This window comes from Staurois parvus, unplaced genomic scaffold, assembly GCF_062004578.1.
Source record: "Staurois parvus isolate SC_StPar_1 unplaced genomic scaffold, SC_StPar_1.0 ptg000283l, whole genome shotgun sequence".
NCBI classification, from domain to species: domain Eukaryota; kingdom Metazoa; phylum Chordata; class Amphibia; order Anura; family Ranidae; genus Staurois; species Staurois parvus.
The window spans coordinates 6256301-6279931 of NW_028318079.1; the positions used below are offsets into that span (position 1 = coordinate 6256301).

Genomic DNA, 23631 nt, shown 5'->3' on the forward strand with positions numbered 1-23631 from the left:
CGTGGCTGGGATTTGAACCAACGACCCAATACTGCCAGGCGGACGTAAGAAAGCCATTTAGCCACTCTGCTCCCCTCATGATGCACTTCACCATATTGTTTGATTTTTAGATTTCGCATTTACTAATGTTTTTTTGCACTTTTATGTATTGCACTTTACCATTCCGCAATATATTATTATTTTTTATTTTTTTATATTTTTTTTTAGCGCTGCACTTTCTTACATATACTATTGTAGGGGATTGTTACCTTCACCTTGTGTGCTAGCTGCTCCCCAGATATCGCCAGCGCTCACCTATATATTAGATTCTGTTAAATAGCATTTTCAGTTTGTGGCGCTCAGATGCAGTTAAGTTCCGCTCTACCAAAATATAAAGTCTAGTGGACAGTGAGGGGATAGCGCTTACTTGGTAACAACTGAAGCCGAATGGCGGAACCCAGTACCAAGAGTGACACTGAATAAAGGGAAACGCAGGTATGATCCGTAGCTCTGTTTGTGAAAAGCTTTTGTGTCAGCGGCTTGTACATGCCAAGGTACAACTTGTTCTCATAATGCTGCTCAGTATAGGTCCATTGTCATGGCAACAGGAATAATTACATGCCATTGGGAAGCCTCTTAATATATATATATAGATATATAGCAGGGCTGGTGGGCGAGAAGTTTTTCAGCTGACTGACAGCTTTGAGCCATAGCCAAGAATTGCAAAGGATTAGTGAAATCTGTGTATCTGTTTATCACCTATTGTACTCTGCTGCACATTCCTCTGACAGAACACTTCTGGCTTCTTGGAACATAAATTGAGGAATAACCGGGAGGAATTTGTGGAAACTAATCATGTTAGGCCTACAGCCAGCAGTCACTTCTAGGCAATGCCTAGGCGACCTTACGATCCTATATGGTCTAGGAGGGAGAGAAAAACTATTTTGCTTTTTGCTTGCTACTTTTTAACTCTTACTTTTTTTTCTGCCAATATTCAGTTCAACATCTACACGGGGTTGACCTCTGGAGACTACATGAGGCTCAGACATGCCATTTGTGCCTTTCTATTTCAGCTCCACCAATGCTGGAACATATGTTCTGCTTCCTGTTGCATCCAGCTGAAAAAGACTACTCTGGACATGCATCATAAATATATAAAGTGCCTCCAAATACAGATATGGTATAATGAAATACCAGAAAGGCAACTAGATGGATAGGGTCTACAAAAACATTCTGGCCAGGAGAATGTATACCAGTGGTAATCAACTTTCAAGGCATAGGGTGTGACGGGAGTCACTTTGGGTGAGGGCCCATGGAACCCAGCTTACTTTGGAGAGGTGGGTAGACCCCTGTCTCAGCTCCCCATATCCCTATTATGTGTAAGTCACCCTGTGCCTGTTAGGAGTACAGGGTGATCTGTGCTAATATTGTGTAGACAAACATTAGATGTTGCCATGGTTTAATTGCACATAACATGTAAACATTCACAGTTCAGGGAGGAAAAAGTATGTGAGGCCCTAGCTTAATGACTTCTCCCAGAGCTAATTGGAGCCAGGAGTGAGCCAATCTTGACTCCAATCAGTGTGATGATATTGGATGTGTTGCTGACAGCTGTCCTGCCCTTAAAAAACACACACCTGTTTTGGGGTTTACTGGTTTCAAGAAGCACTGTCTGATGTGAACCATGCCTCGCAGAAAAGAGCTCTCAGAAGACCTACGATCAAGAATTGTTGACTTGCATTAAGCTGGAAAGGGTTACAAAAGTATCTCAAAAAAGCCTTGATGTTCACGTGTCCACGGTAAGACAGACTGTCTACAAATGGAGAAAGTTTAGCACTGTTGCTACTCTCCCTAAGCGTGGTTGTCCTGTAAAAATGACTGCAAGAGCACAGCGCAGAATGCTGCATGAGGTAAAGAAGAATCCCAGAGTGTCAGCTAAAGACCTACAGAAATCTCTGGCACATGCTAACATTTTTGTTTACACATCTAAAATAAGGAAAACATTAAACAAGAATGGAGTACATGGGTGGACACCACGGAGGAAGCCATTGCTGTCCAAAAAGAATATTGCAGCACGTTTGAAGTTTGCAAAAGAGCACCTGGATGTTCCACAGCACTACTGGCAAAATATACTGTGGACAGATGAAACCAAGATTGAGTTGTTTGGGAAGAACACACAACACTATGTGTGGAGAAAAAAAGGCACAGCACACCAACATCAAAACCTCATCCCCACTGTAAAACATGGCAGAGGGAGCATCATGGTTTGGGGCTGCCTCAGGGTCTGGAAAGATTGTTGTCATTGATGGGAAAATAAATTCCAGAGTTTATCAAGACATTTTGCAGGAAAACGTACGACCATCTGTCCGCCAACTGAAGCTCCGCAGAGGATGGGTGATGCAACAGGACAATGACCCAAACCATACAAATAATTCAACAAAACAATGGCTGCAACAGCACAGAATACGCCTTCTGGAGTGGCCCAGTCAGAGTCCTGACCTCAACCCGATTGAAATGCTGTGGCATGACCTTAAGAGAGCGATTCACACCAGACATCCCAAGAATATTGCTACACTGAAACAGTTTTGTGAAGAGGAGTGGTCCAAAATTACTCCAGATCATTGTGCAGGTCTGATCTGCAACTACAGGAAACGTTTGGTTGAGGTTATTGCTGCCAAAGGAGGGTCAACCAGTTATTAAGTCCAAAGGTTCACATACTTTTTCCTCCCTGCACTGTGAATGTTTACATGTTATGTGCAATTAAACCATGGCAACATCTAATGTTTGTGTAGTATTATGTTCAGCAGACTGTGTTCTTCTATTGTTGTGACTTAGATGACGTTCAGAGCACATTTTATGCCCAATTCATGCAAACCTCCACGTAATCCCAAGGGGTTCACATACTTTTTCTTGCAACTGTATATACACACAAACACACAGAGAGAGAGAGAGACAGAGAGAGAGAGAGAGAGAGAGAGAGAGAGAGAGAGAGAGAGAGACAGCCAAGTTTGTGCCTTGAAGGTAAACTATAATGATCTGGATATTTGTTTTTGTTTTTAAAGCTTTTTTGGTTTTAAACTTGCTTTTTTTACTCTGTATATAAAAATCAGGATTTATGAAAAAAAATCCAATATGTTGGATTTGCAGAGCATTATGGATTTGTAGCTGTTTGCCTTCAGACTGTCACTTTTCCTTCTCTCTGTATGCCCATGTGAACAGTGCAGACATGGATAATGAGAGATAAGTCACTCCTCTGAATAATTCAGCTGTGTATATGTGTGTATTGGAGCCTGTGGTACAAAGCTCTGTAAACAATGGGTCATTTCCAACATAGCAACAAAGTGTAACATGCATGTAGAAAGTAGCCTAGAGCTCCCCCTGCTGGCTATAAACAAAAATACAGAATATTAAAATGCAATTATTTTCTATCACGCAAACAAAAAAATAAGCTATTATGTCACATTTTTATGTTTCAATACTGACCATATGAAAGAAATAACCATAATACATTCCCTTTAATTTTTTCATAGGCAGTCTTTCTGACCAGACGCAAAGTAGAAAAAAGTGTTGATAATTGTCTCTTGGCTTTCAGGAAATACCGTGTGATGTAAGTACCATCTGTCTCTGTTGAAGCATTACTGCAATACGCCTCCTTCCAATTCACACAGCTAAAGCTTTCAACATTCTAATGATACATCAGAGCTCTGCTATTGTGGTATATTACTTCTGCTGTACAGCTTATCCACACCTCCAAAATTCATGACCCAGCCTCACAGGAGGCTTTACATGTTTAAATGACACAAATCATATTTATTAAAGTTTCCGCAGGATGAAATGTCATTATTGCCCATTTTCCCAGTGCAGGTGCATTGTGGAAAAGTATAACATGCTTAAATACTATGGCAACGGACTCTTCTGAGTGTAAATGTTAAATAATAATTCCAGGCAGGGTACAGTTTTTACCAGCATAGACCAATGTAACTACTTATATACCATGCCTGGCCAATGCCCCTGGAAACTGGAAATCATTGATATAGACCAGTGGTTCTCAAGCTTCCTAATGCCGCGACCCTTTAATACAGTTCCTCATGTTATGGTGACCCCCAACCATAAAATTATTTATCCAGTAATTATAATTCATGAGTGCCGCTTTACCTCCAATACTGCTGCTTTCAACACAGTAGCTGCTTTTAACAGAGTAGCTGCTTTCAACACAGCAGCTGCTTTCTACACAGTAGCTGCTCTTTACACATCGGAAATATGTGTTTTCTGATGGTCTTAGGGGACCCCTGTGAAAGGGTCGTTCGACCCCCAAAGGGGTCGCGACCCACAGGTTGAGAACCACTGATGTAGACACTGCTACTACAGTGATCTCCACTTGCTACTGAGTCATGTACTGAGCGGCTGCCCTGCTACATTTTGAACACATGAGGTCAACTGCTTGGGCACCATTTAGAGAATGCTGTGAATTTTCTAAATGGATGCAAAGTGTTGTTTGATTGGATGATGTGGAGAGTGTGATGTCACCACCGCACCTCGTCCAATCAGAGAAAGCTTTGCATTCATTCAGAATGGTGTTTATGCCGAGCATCTGACCTCCAGTGTTCAGAATGCATCAGGCTGGCTGCTCAGCGTGGGGCCCAGAAGCAAGAGGTGGACTAGCTGTGTCTACTTCAGTGATTTCCAGCTTCCAGGGGCATTGGACATGTATGGTACATATGTAGATACTTTGGCCCAAGCTGGACCAATGTAACTATGTAAAAATATGCCATGCCTGGAATTTATCTTTAAGAAAACGAGGCCCAGCATATTCGCCATGTCACACTTGTGATCCTGTAAACTGTTGAGAACTGTAAAACAGCAGAGAATATGCTCATCTACTTCCTTGTATCCCTCCCATGAGCAAGGTGTCGCTATCTGATTGGCAGAAATGCAATTAGCCAGTGAGGGGGCCATGTCTTACCCATCAAGCCAACTAAAAGAAACACATGGCAGTAGGTGAGTTTTTTCCTACCCTGTTAACCCCTGTATATTGATCCTGCTGCTGGCAAGTACAGGATTGCTAGTGTAATATGGTCCTAGGGAACATAAATATAAACATCATACTAAGAAAAAAAAAACTTTTATGGTGATAAATTAGTAAAACCAACCTATATCAACTTAAAAAGATATATATGTTGCCTTAGAGTTTCATCTGCAATAAATCCAGGGATTTTTCTCAGTGGGAATGGCACCTACAGCACTGAATGCATGTAATGAAAAGGGATGGTTGGATGTGCTGGAGGGTCTATTGTTGCTGGCTACTGGGGGTTCTTTTGTCATTGGAAGCAATCTATTGTTGCTGGGGAGGTTTATTGATGTTGGTGGGAGATCTATCGTTTCTGGGGGTTTTTATATTGCTGGGAGGGATCTTCTTTTGAGAGAGGGGTCTATTGTTGCTGGCTACTGGGGGTTCTTTTGTCATTGGAAGCGATCTATTGTTGCTGGGGAGGTTTATTGATGTTGGTGGGGGATCTATCATTTCTGGGGGGGGTTATATTGCTGGGAGGGATCTTCTTTTGAGAGAGGGGTTTATTGTTGGTGGCTGCTGGAGGGCCTATTGGTGCTTGCTGCTGGAAGATCTATTGTTGCAGATGGGGGTATATTGTTTCTGGTGTAGATCTATCATTACTGGGCGAGGGGGGGTATTTTGTTGTAAGAGGGGGTCTATTTTTGCTGGAGAAATCTATTGTTACTGGCTGCAGGGAATCTATTTTACTGCTTTTCTAGTTATCATTAACAGATTCCATACAAATTACTTAGCACCACAAAATGAATGGTTCTGTATTATGTAAAAGGTGCAGTACTGGAGTTTAGGTAGAGGATGGAACCAAGGGATGGTGCTCAGATGTGGGTAGGGGGCAGGGACAAGGGATGACTCGAAAGGAAGGAGTACCTGCACCTATTCTCTGAGAAAAAAAGCCCTGAATAAATCTACAACAGAATCTTTAAGCCTAGCCTAGCCATCCACAACTCTGCCCCCAGCTACATCACCAACCTGGTCTCAAAATATCAACCAAACCACTCTCTTCGATCCTCCCAAGACCTTCTGTTCTCTAGTTCCCATGTCACCTCCTTCCATGCTCGCCTCCAGGACTTCTCCCGACCTTCTCCCATCCTATGGAACTCCCTACCCCAATCTGCGCAGCTGCCTCCTAATCTATCCACCTTTAGAAAATCCCGGAAAACCTTTCTCTTTAAAGAAGCCTATCCTGCTTCTACCTAGTAAACCGCTATTTATTTCCACCATCAGCTCATCCCCCCACAGTTATTACCTTTTGTATCACTCAACCCTTCCTGCTAGATTGTAAGCTCTAACGAGCCGGGCCCTCTGTTTCCTCTTGTACCAAATTGTTCTGTAACTATAATGTCTACCTTCATTTTGTAAAGCGCTGCACAAACTGTTGGCGCTATATAAATCCTGTATAATAAAACAATAATAATATAATAATGGTGTGCTCTCCTGCCTAGTGTGGTCAGTTTTTAATAGGAAAGCAGATGGACTGGCAGGGACATCAGGTATTTCGCATAAAGGAAGCAATACAAAGTGAACAGGATACTTTTTCATACATTATTTTCATGGTACAGCGGGCACATTTCACGAATATGAAACATTGAGTTTGCATACTTGTTTCAGAAGCATCTTTTCAATTTCAAGTCACAAGGATCACATATCAAATGAGACAATATTGGAATAAATGTCTAAATACATGATGTGAATATGCATAGAATGGAGAAAAATGTACAGAAATTGCCATTGTATGTCCAAAATTAGTATAATTGAGTAAACTGCACTAAACATTAAAGGGTAACGTCACTTTCTTGGGAAAAAAAATAGGCAAATAAAAAAAATTAAATAACTTATAAAATTGTGACAAGTCATATTGTAATTGAACTGATTAAAAAAGACCTTTCCTTTTCAATCTGCAGTGCTGCAATTTTCTGTAAAATGCAATATGGCTACCTGGAGGCAATCTGTACAAAAATGGTGTATAGAACGCCCCCAGATGTGTAATTTCCTGCTTGTGTGATTGGCTCACTGATTTTCCCAGAATCCTGCAATAAGATACAAATCAGATTTTGAGCATCTCCTGCAACAAAAATGACATTTTTTGGTGAGATACTCCCAAAGGGAAATCACATCTAAGTCTAGGTTCACACCCAGACTGACTGACAACTCATGGGACCCCCGGGCAATAGGGGATCATGGGGCCCCTGGGTCCTCGCCCACACTCAAACCACACCCAAAATGTTAATAAAATATTAAGGGTTAATATGCGGCTAAAACAGTAAAAAATGTTTTAAAAAGGGGGGTCATTCGATTTTTTAAAAAAAGTATTTACACATAAAAGTAATTTATGAATGAACTCTATAGTAGTAGTTTTCATTAATAAACGAATGCAGAACAGGACCTGAGTTGTCAAACTGATAGCTCAGTCCCAGTGGCGGACTGACAACTGATGGGGCCCCTGGGCATTAGGGGATCATGGGGCCCCTGTGTCCTTGCCCAAACTCAAAAAAGCCTATGAAAGGTACCAGGGGCATCTCTTGGGGCCCCTTACTGACCCCGGCTCTTGGGCAGTGCCCGAGTTTCCGAATGGTCAGTCCGCCCCTGTTTACACCTATACGTTTTCTGTTGCATTTTGCAGAAACCCACATCAGTCCATTTAACATGATTTCCTATGGAACACATTCACATCTCCGCGTTTTCACCCAGTGCATTTTTTGGGAATTGTCAGGGACTTTTTTAAACGCAAAATGTTGAGTTTTTGGTTCAATAGACTTCAATGCAGAAATGCATGTAGTCTGTTTTTGATGAGTTTTGTGTTTTAAACTGCCCATCAAGAAGTTGGAAAAAAAACAAAAAAAGCATTAAAAACGCGTCAAAAACACATGTGTAAAAACTCAAAATGCACCGCAAAAAGCACTGCACAAATACCGGTAGATCAAACGCAAACTGCATAGGTGCGAAATTAGCCTAAAGGGATGCTGACCCTGCGACTTTCCTCATTAGAGCCTGCAGGTGCAGCAGCTGATTGATAATTATGAAGTCATTCCCATACAGAATCACTCAGCACATGGACACAGACAAACAAACAAACAGCTACTTCTTCAGAATAACAAAAGGTAGGAATCTGAAACAAAGTTTGTTAAAATCCCGCAATGTACATACTGTCGATCATCCAGAGGGGAAGGGCTTTTTCTCAACAAAACTAGAGTTACTCTTTAAAATGAGCCCTCCATTCCTTCTGGTTACTTAAAGACTAGAAAATCACTAACCCACCTAAGCACACAGCAGGCGAGGAAGGCTGCAAAATAGCAATAGTAAGTGTATTTACACTTCATTAGCTTGCTTTAAATATGTTCATCCTTGTGCAAAAAAAACCAAAAACTAACAGCTAAGCAAAATCTGATGTTTGTGTGTTTAACATTTTAGGTGAGTATGATCATCAGATAAAATAATTAATTTATCTTAGTAAATAGATCCTAAAATGTCATACCATGTACGTAATCCACATCACATGGCAACCTCAAAGTATAGCACTGGCAAATGGCACACTGCTGTATCCTGCTATTAGAGCAACCAACAATGGTACATTATGTCACACTACAACAGCACATTATAGGATCCAGCAAGAACAGATCATACTCCAAAAGCCTTTTTATATCACCCAGTAAAAGCATTTAAGTTGCTAAAATTATTTTATATCAACTCACATTATAGCACACAGCAACAGCACACTAAATGACAGAGAATCATTTCCCAGAGTACTCATGTGTAACCCTTCTCACAAGTCTCTCTAATGTAATGCCCCTTCATAGTCAGAAATCACCAGAAGGTCTTACCTGTGCCATTGATAACATGCTTTCCATACTCATTATGGAGTTTAGCCTTGAGAGAGTATTCCTTCTGAAAAATAAAAATAATAATTGAGAATTAATGAATAATTTAGACACATCAGTATTTCCAGTTGTTTCCTGGAAACATCCTATCAATTGATGGAGTGCATAGCAACATCAGGAACCATGACAGCAGCAAACCTGAACCTTATCCCTACTCATAAAGAAAAAAAAAACTTACCTTCTCTGACTGTGGAAATACTCTTTTATATGGATCTCATTCGCTCCCCCTCCCAGACACTGCAGCTCACAGTGGGAGGGCTTCAGCAAGAGGCAGTACTGTAAATCCAGAAAGCATTGGGCAGGACTAGGCATGGTTCTCTGTAGACAGCTCCACCATAGGTAAACCTCTCCTGGGACCCTGCTGGGAATAGCATCACTTAAGGAACTCTTGGCCTGGCCTAATGGGCCTTCTGCAACTCGATCTACCCCCACCTCCATAAGGGTCAGGAAGTCTACAGCTGGCTCTCCTGGGTGCAACTCTACTCTTCCCTGGTCTCCAGCCCTGTCTAGGGCCTCCACATGCTGGTTACCTCTGTGATGGCATGGGATGTTTGCTCCCATGTGTCAAGTACACTAGGGCAGCTCCCAACCTGGCTTATATGTGGGTACTGCCTTACCCATGACATCACTTTGGAGAGCTCTAACTAAACAGGGCCTAGCACCTGATGACACTGTCTGCTGTAACCAGACACTATTCTGAAACAGAGCCACCTGGCAAACTAGCTAACTGCACCTGCCAACATGTCTGTAGGGCTGCATATACCATAGGGGCACTCATGGGCCAGCGTCTAGGGCAGCACGGTAAGAGAGGGCAGCACCAACCTTCAATATTTTTCAGAAGCTTCATTTTCAGAAGGGGCGCTGATCAATAGCACTCTTCAAATGTAGTGGTGTAGCATGTTCTAAAATGATGGGTCATTTAGGTGGTGTTTGGTTTACTTTGGGTAGTTGGAGCCTAATCTTAAAGCAGACCTCCCCCACCTGACTACATTAATAAAATCTATATAAAAAGCTATTACCATTGGTAGTAGCTAATTACCTCCTTCTTGCACCCTTTCCCCAGTCTCCGCACTGTGTCCCCCCTGTGTCAGAAACACACACCGCCATTTTAAAAAAACTGTTGTTGGCGGCCAGCTTCTTCTTTTATTCTCTGCCGGCCCACTGATAATGTTTGTGCCTCATCTCACACATTTGCTGTACCAGATCATAGTAATTTATTAGGGAATAAAAGTATTTTTTCCCTGAGATCTTGAAAAATCTAACAGTTTAGAAAGAAGACCTCCCTAGAAAGTACTGGTGATATGGCTTTTCCAGTGTACCTATGAGGCTCTGAGTACGTCACCAGTATTCTTGAGGAAACCAGAAAGAGCCTTTCTCAACCTTTTTAACATGGAGTAACCCTTGAAATAACTTTTTGGGTTCTGAGAACCCCTGCTAAAATTAATTATATTTAGAGCGCACAATACATTGGGAAGAATGCTCCTTACATTTGTGGTCAGAAATTGCTCATTGTTCAAGAAACCCCTAGCAACCTCTGGAGGCACCTTAGGTTCCACAGAACTCTGGTTGAGAAACCCTGACAGAAACTTCCAATCTGAAAATTGTAAGCAAGAACAGAAATTATTTATTTTACGTAGGTCTTGGGCATGTTTAGAAATCAGCATGTAATACGGATTTTTAGCTTGGGGGAAAGGGTCTGCTTTAACCGCTTTCCCTCCTGAGGATTTACCCCCCTTCCTGACCAGGCCATTTTTTGCATTAAGGAGCTTTGTTACTTTAGCTGACAATTGCACGGTCATGCAACACTGCACTGCAAATTAAATTTGCATCCCTTTTTTGGCATGAATTGTGCTTTCTTTTGGTGGTGTTTGATTGCCTGTGCCTTTTTTATTTTTTGCACTATAAAAAAAAGAATAGACCAACAATTTTGAGAAAAAAACAATATTTTTGCCTTTTTGCTATTAAACATGTCCAGTAAAAAAAATTTAAGAAAATCAAATTTCATCATAAATTTATGCCAAAATGTATTCTGCTCCATGTCTTTGCTAAAAAAAATCCCAATACGTGTAAATTAATTGGTTTACGTGAAAGTCATATCGTTTACAAATGGCTGTATAGATACTGGAATTCTTTTTTTTTTTACTAGTAATGGGGCAATCAACGACTTATTGTGGGACTGCGGCAGACATTCTGACACTGGGAGGAACTGACTTGGTGTCACTGACATCCCCAGTGACACCAATACAGTGATCAGTACTAAAAAAAAGCACTGACACTGTACAAATGGCACTAGGCAATAAGGGTTAAGATGAGGGGCGATCAAAGGGTTAACTGTGTGCAGGGAGTGTTTTAATAGGGGATCGTGTCAGTGTGCTTCACTGTAAGCACACTGCTTTGGATGGCTTTGTTGTGCACAGCCATCCAAAGCAGTGTGCCTAGCTGACAGGGAAGAGAACTGTTAGTAAACAAAACAGTCCTCCACCCCATTGGAGATCCAAGTAATCACCGGCCGGGACCCAGTGATTGACAGCTGCAGCTGCGATTGGTGGTGCGGGTAGGGTGCGTGCAAGGCTCACATGCGCCCCCTACCCAGGGATGCAAAATCACGTATATATACGTGATTTTGCGCACCCGTGCCACCCTTTAGCAGTATTTCTGCTATATGGTGGTCGGGAAGCAGTTAATATCCAGGGCATGTATGTGCCTATTTTAGTCATAAATAGTGGGAAAATAATTTTCACATAATACATTCATTGTAAGTATTTTAATTAAAAGAAAAGAAATTAAAAAAGTAAATTGCGGCTTGCTATAAGTCTATTAATACAGCTGAATATTTAATATTAACTTTTGTCAATAAAGAGTACAGTACCGTTCCAGGTTTCCAGTCCTCAGTCAATATTTACTTTTAGAACCTGTTGGTTCCCTTGATACTCAGGCCAATGGGATGAAAATCAAATGAATTCATTCATTGTTCACAGAACTCCTCCAGCTTGATCCTAAACAATTGATAGCCAGGAGTGTAGAAACAGATCAATAAAAGATCTTCCATGCTAAACTGCATTTTTCTGTGTTTTCAGAAGTTGTGTTTAATATATAAGCATTACTTATCAAAAGGTCCTGTTCACCCAAATACACTGGACTGAAATGTTCCCCCTACTATCTCCCAGTGCCTGATGGCCAAATATACAAGAAATGATGGGACACAGAGAACAAAATCATATTTTAGTACAGGGGGGGGGGTGTTAGAAACTCAGTTTTTTGCTTTCTGTGTTTTACTGTTTCAATGACACATGGCCCAATCTTTTAGTGTCCTAATGTCAAAAGGGCAGGATGTGAGGGAAAATCTCCCCAATAGGGTCACAGAGAGCTATAAAGACGTTCTAATCTTTCCTAATCTGCACAAAACTACAAAAAAATGTTGGTTAAAGTTGGGTGTTAATTTACTGAGCGACTTGTCAAATTGTCTTGTAAAATGTGTGAGAAAACAAATTGTAAGCCCCTTTGGGCACAGTCATTGAGGTTAAAGTGTTACTAAACCCACAACAGTTAAATCAGTCTGTATATGCAGTAAATCATACTTGTTATACTCACTGTGGAACCTAAGGGGTTAATCCTCTGCATTATATAGAACGACTTTTTGATCCTGTTTTCTCTGCCCCTCCTCTTGTTCAGATATCCACGTGATAAGATGGACTGAACTCCTAGCCACATGCACATGCTCAGGTTAGTGTGTATTGCTAGAGAGGTTTTTTTTCTTGGGAGAGTGCATGTGATCAGCACAGGGCCAATCAGCACTGTCCAGGCAGAGGGTCAGGGGTTTTGCATTCTCTTGAAGCAGAAAGAAAACTCCTCCTACAAGCTTTAACCAGTGCTTTGCTGAACACTGATAGAAGTCACTAGACTGCTCTAACTGCTGATGAGAAAAGGTATTTAGCAGTTTATGTTTACTAAAACAATTGCATTTCCATGTTCTGTGTACTGTGGGAGACCAGATAGAGTCAATGCAGGGTCCTGGGGTTAGTAACACTTTAATAGTCCAGGCTAGCCTTTCACATCTAGGGTTTCTAGGGGTTCATTGAGCAGTTTCTGCCTCTCAGATATGTAACCACTGATGCCAATGATATTTTAGCTATCTGTAAAGGGAATATTCTTCCCACTGACCACCAGTATAAGAAGCATACATCCAACTGACCAACAAATTAAGGAGTACGCTTCCCACTGACCAACAATGTACGGAGTATACTTCCAACTGACAAAAAATGTAAGGAGTACACTTCCCAGTGACCAACAATGTAAGGAATACACTTCCCACTGACCGCCAGTGTAAGATGCAGTCTTCTCAGTGACCAAAAATATAAGGCGCATACATTCGGCTGACCAACAATGTAAGGAGTACACTTCCCAATGACCAACAATGTAAGGAGTACACGTCCCACTGACCAACAATATAAGGAGTACGTGTCCCACTGACCAACAATGTAAGGAGTACACTTCCCACTGACCAACAATGTAAGGAGTATACTTCCCAATGACCAACAATGTAAGGAGTATACTTCCCACTGACCAACAATGTAATGAGTACACTTCCCACTGACCAACAATGTAAGGAGTACACTCCCCACTGACCAACAATGTAAGGAGTACACTTCCCACTGACCAAAAATGTAAGGAGTATACTTCCCACTGACCAACAATGTAATGAGTACACTTCCCACTGACCAACAATGTAAGGAGTACACTCCCCACTGACCAACAATGTAAGGAGTACACTTCCCACTGACCAAAAATGTAAGGAGTACACTTCCCACTGACCAACAATGTAAGGAGTACACTCCCCACTGACCAACAATGTAAGGAGTACACTTCCCAATGACCAACAATGTAAGGAGTACACGTCCCACTGACCAACAATATAAGGAGTACGTGTCCCACTGACCAACAATGTAAGCAGTACACTTCCCACTGACCAACAATGTAAGGAGTATACTTCCCAATGACCAACAATGTAAGGAGTATACTTCCCACTGACCAACAATGTAATGAGTACACTTCCCACTGACCAACAATGTAAGGAGTACACTCCCCACTGACCAACAATGTAAGGAGTACACTTCCCACTGACCAAAAATGTAAGGAGTATACTTCCCACTGACCAACAATGTAATGAGTACACTTCCCACTGACCAACAATGTAAGGAGTACACTCCCCACTGACCAACAATGTAAGGAGTACACTTCCCACTGACCAAAAATGTAAGGAGTACACTTCCCACTGACCAACAATGTAAGGAGTACACTCCCCACTGACCAACAATGTAAGGAGTACACTTCCCACTGACCAAAAATGTAAGGAGTACACTTCCCACTGACCAACAATGTAAGGAGTACACTCCCCACTGACCAACAATGTAAGGAGTACACTTCCCAATGACCAACAATGTAAGGAGTACACGTCCCACTGACCAACAATATAAGGAGTACGTGTCCCACTGACCAACAATGTAAGGAGTACACTTCCCACTGACCAACAATGTAAGGAGTATACTTCCCAATGACCAACAATGTAAGGAGTATACTTCCCACTGACCAACAATGTAATGAGTACACTTCCCACTGACCAACAATGTAAGGAGTACACTCCCCACTGACCAACAATGTAAGGAGTACACTTCCCACTGACCAAAAATGTAAGGAGTATACTTCCCACTGACCAACAATGTAATGAGTACACTTCCCACTGACCAACAATGTAAGGAGTACACTCCCCACTGACCAACAATGTAAGGAGTACACTTCCCACTGACCAAAAATGTAAGGAGTACACTTCCCACTGACCAACAATGTAAGGAGTACACTCCCCACTGACCAACAATGTAAGGAGTACACTTCCCACTGACCAAAAATGTAAGGAGTACACTTCCCACAGACTGCCAGTGTATGATGCATTCTTCCCACTGACCAACAATGTAAGGAGAACATTCTTCCCACTGACTACTAATGTAAGGAGCATACTTCCCACTGACTACTAATGTAAGGAGCATACTTCCCACTGACTACTAATGTAAGGAGCATACTTCCCACTGACTACTAATGTAAGGAGCATACTTCCCACTGACCACTAAATATAAGGTGAGCATCCTAACCACCGATCACCAATGTAAGGAGCATACTTGCCAGTGATGAACAATATAAGCAGCATACTTCCCACTGACCACCAATGTAAGAGGAGCATAATTCCCACTGACAACCAATGTAAGGGAAGCATTATTCCCAATGACCACCAATGTAAGCAGCATTCTTCCCACTGACCACCAGGCTAATGTATTGTGAGCTGTAGATATTGTAATTATTAGCAGGGGTTCCCTGAAAGCTGAAAGATATTTCAAGGTTTTCTCTGTTTTAAAAATGTTGAGAAAGACTGGTCTAAGGACTTTCTAAATAGCATATTTTTCAGCACCATATAAAGGAATTACATAAATGTAATTATGTACATTTCTAAAGTAACCTAAAATTACAGGTTGTCCGCTGGATTATTTTAATTACGAGTATATGCTTAGAATTAGCTTACATTGAAGAGGCTTCTAACGTTCGGTCACTAAACTGATTGTGATTTGTGACAATATGGAGCTGTTGATACCGTCTGTTCAGATTAATGAGTCAAGTGAAGCAAATCTGTGCTGCTCTCTGGGAACACATATTGCTGTCATCATAAGTCACTGCTTATATAGAGACATCTGTAATGGCTTTCTCATTAACACTATCCCTGCTGGAACACACTAGATTGCTTTGTATGTTATAACCCCAAACCTGAGCTTAGACACTTCACACAATTACTGTGAGTTTCCTGCACTTATTACTATATTATAGGGAAAGTATAATGTAATTTGTAAAATAAATGTTATTTATAAAACGTGATTCTTCCTTAAATTGGTTCTAAAGTCTCAATGTGTTTCACCTGAATGCATTCTCTGCATTAGGATAAAAAGCCCCCCACTACCTGTCTTTCCTCTCTCTGTTCCTAAACACTTACATGTCGCCATGTCACCTTTCCAGTTCTCTCTGGCTCCACCACCACTCCCCTCACTTCCTGCTTTCACAGGAGAATAGGCCATAGGCTCCTGCTGCTGTCATTTAAATTAATGTGTGATGGAAATGGGGTGTGGCTTACCGGCGCTGTGTGTGTCTGTAGATGCACACAGCCTGGATCGGGAGCTCATACACACTGGCGCCTCCTTAGCACCCGGCTTGCTGCAGGAGGCACCCAAAGGAGAGAAGAGCTGACAGCATCAGTACGATCTGTCAGAAGAAGAGGTAAGTGAGCTTTCTGTGCAATATTGTCATGAATGCATAACAGCGAGCAGTCTGGGCCAACATCTATGCCCCAAAGAGGAAGACCACACAGAGCCAAACTGGTTGTCTATAACCTCTGGGATCTACAGTTTGCTTTTTTCAACCCTTGAAAGGATATATCTGTTTCCCTTTTAAATCTTTATATCATGTAAACGTAGCGCCCCTCTAGTTAGCTAGGGGAGCTATCTAATTATTGTTTTTTTAGAAGGCTGAGTAGCAGCCTGGGTGATAGTCAGAAGGGTTAATTTCAGGTCAGTGTTGAGAGGCTCTTTAGATCAGATCACTGATATCTCCCCTTGATCTAGAGACTTGGAGAAGTCTCTAGAACTCAGTGGGGGGGGGGGATGAGTAGCTGGTCTGCACACTTGAGGGATCCTGGCCAATCCCCAGGCAGGGCAGGAGGCTTGGCATGGGGTCAGGACAGCTCTTAAGAGTGAGTGAGCCTGCTTAGCAGCAGTCGAGGTCAGGTGGAAGATGGAGTGAGAGGAAGAGATGCATGAGCTTGGAAGGGGGCTCAGTGGGATGGGGCCTACCTACAGTCTGGGTCTGGGACAGGAGGATCACTCGGCCTCACCAGTTCCTGGAGGGAGGACTACCTGTGGAGCCAGTAAAGGAGCCAACCCAGCAAAAGACCTGAAGGCAGCCAGCTACCTAAACCAGCTCACAGGTAAGAGACTGAGTGAGTAATCCTACACCCCCTGGGCCAGTTAAGGGGAAAAGAACACTCTGGTCGGAAACCTGATTAACTCTTTACCAGGGATTGTTCATCTTAAAATGGCAGGGACTGGATCCCCTTGCCCAGGGATTCCTCCAGACAGCTGTGTAAAGAAGAGGATTTATCTGGGGTCTTGGGTGGTATACCAGGAGAGGCTGGAGAGTTATCCAAGAGTTTGCTGTGTAAATACTTGTAGTATGCCATAGTTGCCAGGAAGTGGCCCTCAGTTTGCTATTCCATTGGGCATTCCATACACCCCTTACCCTATCCAAGTTCAATTCCCCTAATAAAACTTAAAAACCAAGCTCAAGGACTGTTCACTGTCTCTGGAAAGCAAGTCTGTGAGAAAATACACGTTGCCTGGCTGTGCAGGACTATAGGGGTACCCAAATCTTCAGTAACTCCTAAGGGGGTAGTGCTACATAAGGTTTGGTTGGTATTCTTACTAGGTAGTGGTTGAGGTTTTGCTCCTCTGGCCCAGACTGCTTGTGGTTATGCATTTATGACAGAACCTTGTATTAATTCTCCCTGAAGAAGTGGGCTTTGTCCCTGCGAAACGCGTTTAGAGATATCTGCACGACTAGCACCATTTGGGGCTATGCCTATTTGCAAAGTATTAACTACACTCACTGCAGTTTCTTTTGCGACACCTATACTGTTGGAATGTTGTTTTTAAAACATCTTTTTTAAAAGAATTTTTGTATAATAAACATGTATATTTTTATATATAATCCTGTTGTGGTACCTTCAGAGTCCTATTAGTTTTAGATGTTAGGGTCTTTCTTGGTTTTCTTCAGTGTCTTGTATAAAACGATGTGGTACCAGTAAAACCATATGGACATTGAGTCTGCCTAGGCAGCCTCCTTCCCAATCCTCTGCTTACAGCGTTCTCTTTAAATACTGTTCTAGAATTAAAGTGGTTGTATACCTCTCCATATATCCAGTGAAGTGACTGGCCTCAGGTGATACACAGAGATGAAACAAATCTTCCTACATAAGTTGTACGTGTTTATCTATAGCTATCTTTCCCGTACATCCATTCAGTGTAGAATTTACTCTCAGCTGAAAAGAAGGTGGCAGGGAGCTGAGGTTATATTAGCGAGGAGAGCTCTGAGAGCTGATTGAAGGGAAAGGACACCCCTCCCATTCACACAGAAACTGCTGAGGCTGTCAGTCACAGGCTGTTCCCTCCCCTGTCACCATTTTTCTCTTGGTGTCAGGAAAACTCATCAGAAGTGACTCTTGCTTATAGCAGAGGAACAAGGCAGCCGACAGAAATGACACTTACTACTCTGGATTGGGACCATCACACGCTATAGGGCAGGGGTGTCCAAACTATGGCCCTCCAGGTGTTGAGGAACTGCAAGTCCCATGAGGCCTTGCAAGACTCTGACATCCACAGGCAAGACACCCAGAGGCAGAGGCATGAGCAACAGCTGGAGGGCCATAGTTTGGACACCCCTGCTATAGGGGGATATGCTTTGTTCATATTTCATGTCTGAGGTTTACAAACAGTTTAATGTAACATAAATATCAGATACAAATTCCCAGTATAACTTACTCTTGCTCTTTCACTTCTGAGAGCTAACACAAGTTGTCCACTTTTTTCTGGAATCAAATGTCCATTTGTAGTCGGGATTCATTTATTTATTTATTTAATTAAGGGTCTGTTAGCCAAAACGTGATATTTCCATTTTTGGTAGATACTGGAGAGTTGAGCCAATTACCAGTTCCCAGATATGTGCACCTACTGTTTCCATTATGAGGGTTCCCACTCTCCCTGTTTGACTCCTAACATAATTATAAGGAGAATTTAACAAAGATATGCTGGAACAGAAAAAGGTGGGCTGAAACACACAAACTCCCGGGTGAGCAGGAACAGAGCCAAGAATCATAAACGGGAAATGGTATTGTTAGAGTAAAGAGGTCATACTGTATAAGAAATCAGGAGCTGATTTAGGACTCAGGGCTTGAAAACATCACTTTTAGGGAAACTTGACCTCATAAAGGACACCTATGCTGAGAATATATGTAGGCTGCCATTGCAAAGATGTCATGCTTAGCTTGTATTTGGTGTAATGTGGATGTTCAACATAATTAGAGACTGCAGAGAGTATTGGGCAGCACAGTGGCTAAATGGTTAGCACTTCCACCTGGCGGTACTAGGGTCATTGGTTCGTAATCCCAGCCACGGCACCCCCTGCCTGGAGTTTGCATGTTCTCCCTGTGCCTGCATGGGTTTCCTCCCACACTCCAAAAGACATGCTGGTAGGAGAATGAGCTCCTGTCTAAATTGTCCCTAGTATGTGTATGTATGAATGTGAGTTAGGGACCTTAGATTGTACACCCCTTGAGGGTTAGGGACTGATGTGAATGTACAATATATATGTAAAGGACTGCATAAACTGACAGCGCTATATAAGTACCTGAAATAATAAAATACATTGTTTTCAGTCAGCCTGTTTATGAAATAAATCCAAAGATTTCATTTGTTGGAGTAGAGCTCACCCTAACATGGCCGTGTGCAATAAAAGTAATTTACAGCCTCCGGTGTAAAATTGCAAACTTTAATACGTTAGATGTCATGTGTCATATTTAAAAGGAATCTATCACCAAGGCAAGAGTGCTTGGAGAGGCCGTTTAACAATTAGATAGAAGTAGCATGCCCTTGCCAAATCTGCCCAGAATAATGTTACAGTAAAGAGCTAAATACTAATATAGACCTACATCCTGGCACATAATAATGCTTCAAGTGACCCATGCCATTTCTCTTACTATGCCATTCAACAGCACCCGTGCATAGAGGCTGTTGTAAGCTCTCTACTGCTCTCTTTCTCATATGAAAGCTCTTCAGCTGATCAGATAAGAAGGAAATACAAAACTGTACCCAAAAAGACTGTATAGAATCATCTTTACCTTCAGGGCCCATTCACAACAAAGAGCACATAATGTGCATACACCGGTGTACATTACGCACGCCTGCTGCCATGCACTGTGAGTCGTTAAAAGCGGAGTTCCACCCTTTGTTTTAATGTTCCTCTGTTAATACTGTTCCTGTGGTGTATTTTCCGATTAGGATACTCATATATTAGTTTTACATTTCTAAATACCTGTAAATAATGTGGAAATACTGCACTTCTGGTCCCAGCCGCCTAGGAGATGATGTGTTTCGGCGAGTTGCAATGTCTCCTAGGATGTCGGGTCCTGTATTCCAGGAGTTCTTGGGGTAGTTGCTAAATATCATGTGAACTCAAAAACGGAAATGGACAGGTTGCCATAACTTCCGCCGTTGCCGACATTGTTAAGGCAACCTGCTGTACACAAGTTGCGCCGAGCAGTGTTATTATTGCACAGGCGCGAGATCGAGAGGTGCATGCTGGGATATCCTGCAGTACCTACTCCTGGAAATATAGACCTGCAAGCTTCAGATGCCCACATCCATCATGGCGCCTACCTGTTTCCAAGATCAAGGTAAACTATTACTTATTTACAACTAAGACGCAGGCTATCACAAATAACTTTATTCATTTATTAATTTTACATAGTTAGTCTGGCTGAAAAAACACAAAATCCATCCAGTTCAACCATTGAAAAAAAAGTTATAATCCTACACCCACAGTTGATCCAGAGGAAGGCATCAAAACCCAGCAAAGCATGATCCAATTTGTGCCTGCAGGGAAAAAAAATCCTTTGTGATCCCCTGAGAGGCTATTGGATATTCCCTGGATCAACTTTACCTATAAATATTAGTATCCAGTTATATTCTGTGTATCTAAGAAAGAATCCAGGCCTCATTTTAAAGCAATCCACTGAGCTGGCCAGAACTAACTCTTGAGGGAGTCTATTCCACATTTTCACAGCTTTCACTGTGAAGAAACCTTTCTGTGTTTGGAGGTTAAATTTCTCTTCCTCCAGAAGTAAAGAGTGCCCCCTTGTCCTCTGTGATGACCTCAGGGTGAATGACTCTACACCAAGTTCTCTATATGAACCACTGATGTATTTATACATGGTAATTATATCCCCCCTTAATCTCCTCTTCTCAAGAGAGAATAAATTCAGTTTCTCTAATCTTTCCTCATAGCTGAGCTCCTCTATGCCTCTTATCAGTTTGGTTGCCCTTCTCTGTACTTTCTCCAGTTCCCCAATGTTCTTTTTTGTGAATTGGTGCCCAAAACTGAACTGCATATTCCAGATGAGGTTTTACTAATGATTTGTAGCGGGGTAAAATGATGTCTCTCTCTCTCTGGAGTCTGTACCTCTTTTAACCACTTGCCTACCGGGCACTTATACTCCCTTCTTTACCAGGCCAATTTTCAGCTTTCAGCACTGTCGCACTTTGATTAACAATTGAGTGGTTATGCAAGATTGTACCCATATGAAATTTTTATCATTTTTTTTCTCACAAATAGAGCTTTCTTTTGGTGGTATTTAATCGCCGCTGGGCACTTTACTTTTTGCGCTATAAACAAAAAAGTGTAAAAAAATTTGAAAAAAAAGTTTCTTTGTTTCTATTATAAAAATTTTCAAACAGTACTTTTTCTCCTTCACTGATGTGCGTTGATGAGGCAGCACTGATGGGCACTAATCGGTGGCACTGATAGGCAGCACTGATAGGCAGCACTGATAGGCAGCACTAATGAGGTGGCACGGATAGGCGGCACTGATAGGCAGCACTAATGAGGTGTCACGGATAGGCGGCACTGATAGACAGCACTGATAGGTGGCACTGACTGGCATCACAGCTGGGCACTGACTGGCGGCACTGCTAGGCATTGACTGGCGCAACTGCTGAGCACTGACTGGCACAACCACTGGGCACTGACTGGCAGCTCTGCTGGGCTGCACTGATGGGCACTGGTGGGTGGCACTGGTGGGCACATGTGGGTGGGCACAGGTGGGTGGCACTGCTGGGCACAGGTAGGTGGAACTTCTGAGCACAAGTGTGTGGTACTGCTGGGTGGCACAGGTGGGAGCACTGCTGGGCACAGGAGGGTGCACTGCTGGGCACAGGTGGGCGCACTGCTAGGCACAGGTGGGTGCACTGCTGGGCACAGGTGGGAGCACTGCTGGGCACAGGTGGGCGGAACTGGTGGGTGGCACTGCTGGGCACGATCATCAGGGCACTGATCATCAGTGCCCTGATGATCGGTGCTGATCCCTGCTCTGACAACTGCCGGTTCTCGGCAGTACTTTCTTCACGCTCTGACAGCGTGAGGAAAGTGCAGCCGAGAACCGGCAATTGCATTTCCCGGTGATCAGCGTGCTATTGGACACGGCTGATCACGTGGTAAAAGGCCTCTGTGATTGACCTTTTACCACATCACGTGATCAGCTGCGTCCGTAGGACACAGCGATCACGGAGGTCGCCGGGTGTGCGCCCCCGGGGGCGCACAGGAGAGCACGTTTTGGGAGGACGTCATAGATGCCCTCCTAGAACTGGCCGGCCGCAGTGTAGCTGTCATTCGGCTATCTGCGGTCGGCAAGTGGTTAATACAAGAGAGGGTTTTGCTCTCTTTAGGAACCGCAGCTTGGCATTGCATGCCATTATTAAGCTTGTGATCTACCAGAACTCCCAGATCCTTCTCCACTATTGATTCTCTAATGTGAAAGATTAAACAATACTGGGTGAGCTTTTAAAAAAAATGGGGACTGGTGCTCCACTTTAAAATGCATTGTAGCGCTTGCCTTTTTCCCATTTTGAACTTTTATTAACTCTTATGTACAGAAGTGCATTGCCATGCATTACAGTGTATCCAAATGGGTTACTCTATGCAAAAATCCAACATTCCTATTTTTTTCAGCGCACACCAATGCAGCATGTTGATGTTAACTGAATCAATACAGCATATTGGCTATGTATCGGAACTGCATTGGAAAAACTGCCCAGCGCAACCCAATGGAGCTGGTATCAACAAGACCCAAAATGTCTGATTAACAGTTTGAGTTTTCACAGCAGCTATCTTGGGATTTCCAGAGAGCTGTGACATGGGAAAGGGAATATTAAAGAGTTCATAAGAACCTTTATAAACAAGAAATATTATCTGGGATGATAAGAGCCAAGTAACCCTAACCCTAAGCAAACTTTAAAAAATAAAATAGTCCTCCAGCGGGAGATAAAGAGACCCTGTGACCAAAAGGTCACTTTTAAACAAAGCTTACGTGTAAAAGAAGAGCATGTATGCAGTTAGGTGTTTGGCTAAGAATGAGTGAAACACTGGCTGCAGCTGCTGCTCTGCTATACTGAACTGGTAAACAGCTATTTCAGCAAAAGGAGGGAGCTGCTGAGCAGAAAGAGTTCAATAGACTGAGTCAGGCAGCAGTCCATTCTAAAATGTGAAAAACTATTGTATTAGTTTTATATAATGCAGCAACATCCACACATATGGGACACCCAACATTGGAGGTGATTTATTCTTCCAAAGCACACTTTTGTACACTGGTACTGAGTAGTAGTAGAAGAGAATGAAAACCCCTCCTACAAGGTTAACCAGTGCTCAGACGGACACTGATAGAAGTCACAAAACTGCTATGTACTGCTGATGAGAAAAGGTATTTAGAAGTTTATATTTACTAAAATAATTGCATTTCCATGTTCTGTGTACTGTGGATGTAGAGTGCCTTGAAAAAATATTCATACCCCTTGA

The 23631-nt window shown here is 42.5% G+C and overlaps 1 protein-coding gene and 1 long non-coding RNA gene across 2 annotated transcripts in view; one reads left to right on the forward strand and one right to left on the reverse strand.

Moving 5' to 3' along the window:
- Positions 1-23631, reverse strand: part of FAM107A (family with sequence similarity 107 member A) — a 201423-nt gene that overhangs the window by 112016 nt on the left and 65776 nt on the right. The window contains exon 2 of the mRNA XM_089682055.1: positions 8866-8929. Coding sequence (XP_089538181.1) covers positions 8866-8929 — 64 coding nt within the window. The remainder of the gene's footprint in view (positions 1-8865; positions 8930-23631) is intronic.
- Positions 3507-23631, forward strand: part of LOC149458575 (uncharacterized) — a 44330-nt gene continuing 24205 nt past the window's right edge. The window contains exon 1 of the long non-coding RNA XR_016313413.1: positions 3507-3586. This is a non-coding gene — a long non-coding RNA (uncharacterized LOC149458575). The remainder of the gene's footprint in view (positions 3587-23631) is intronic.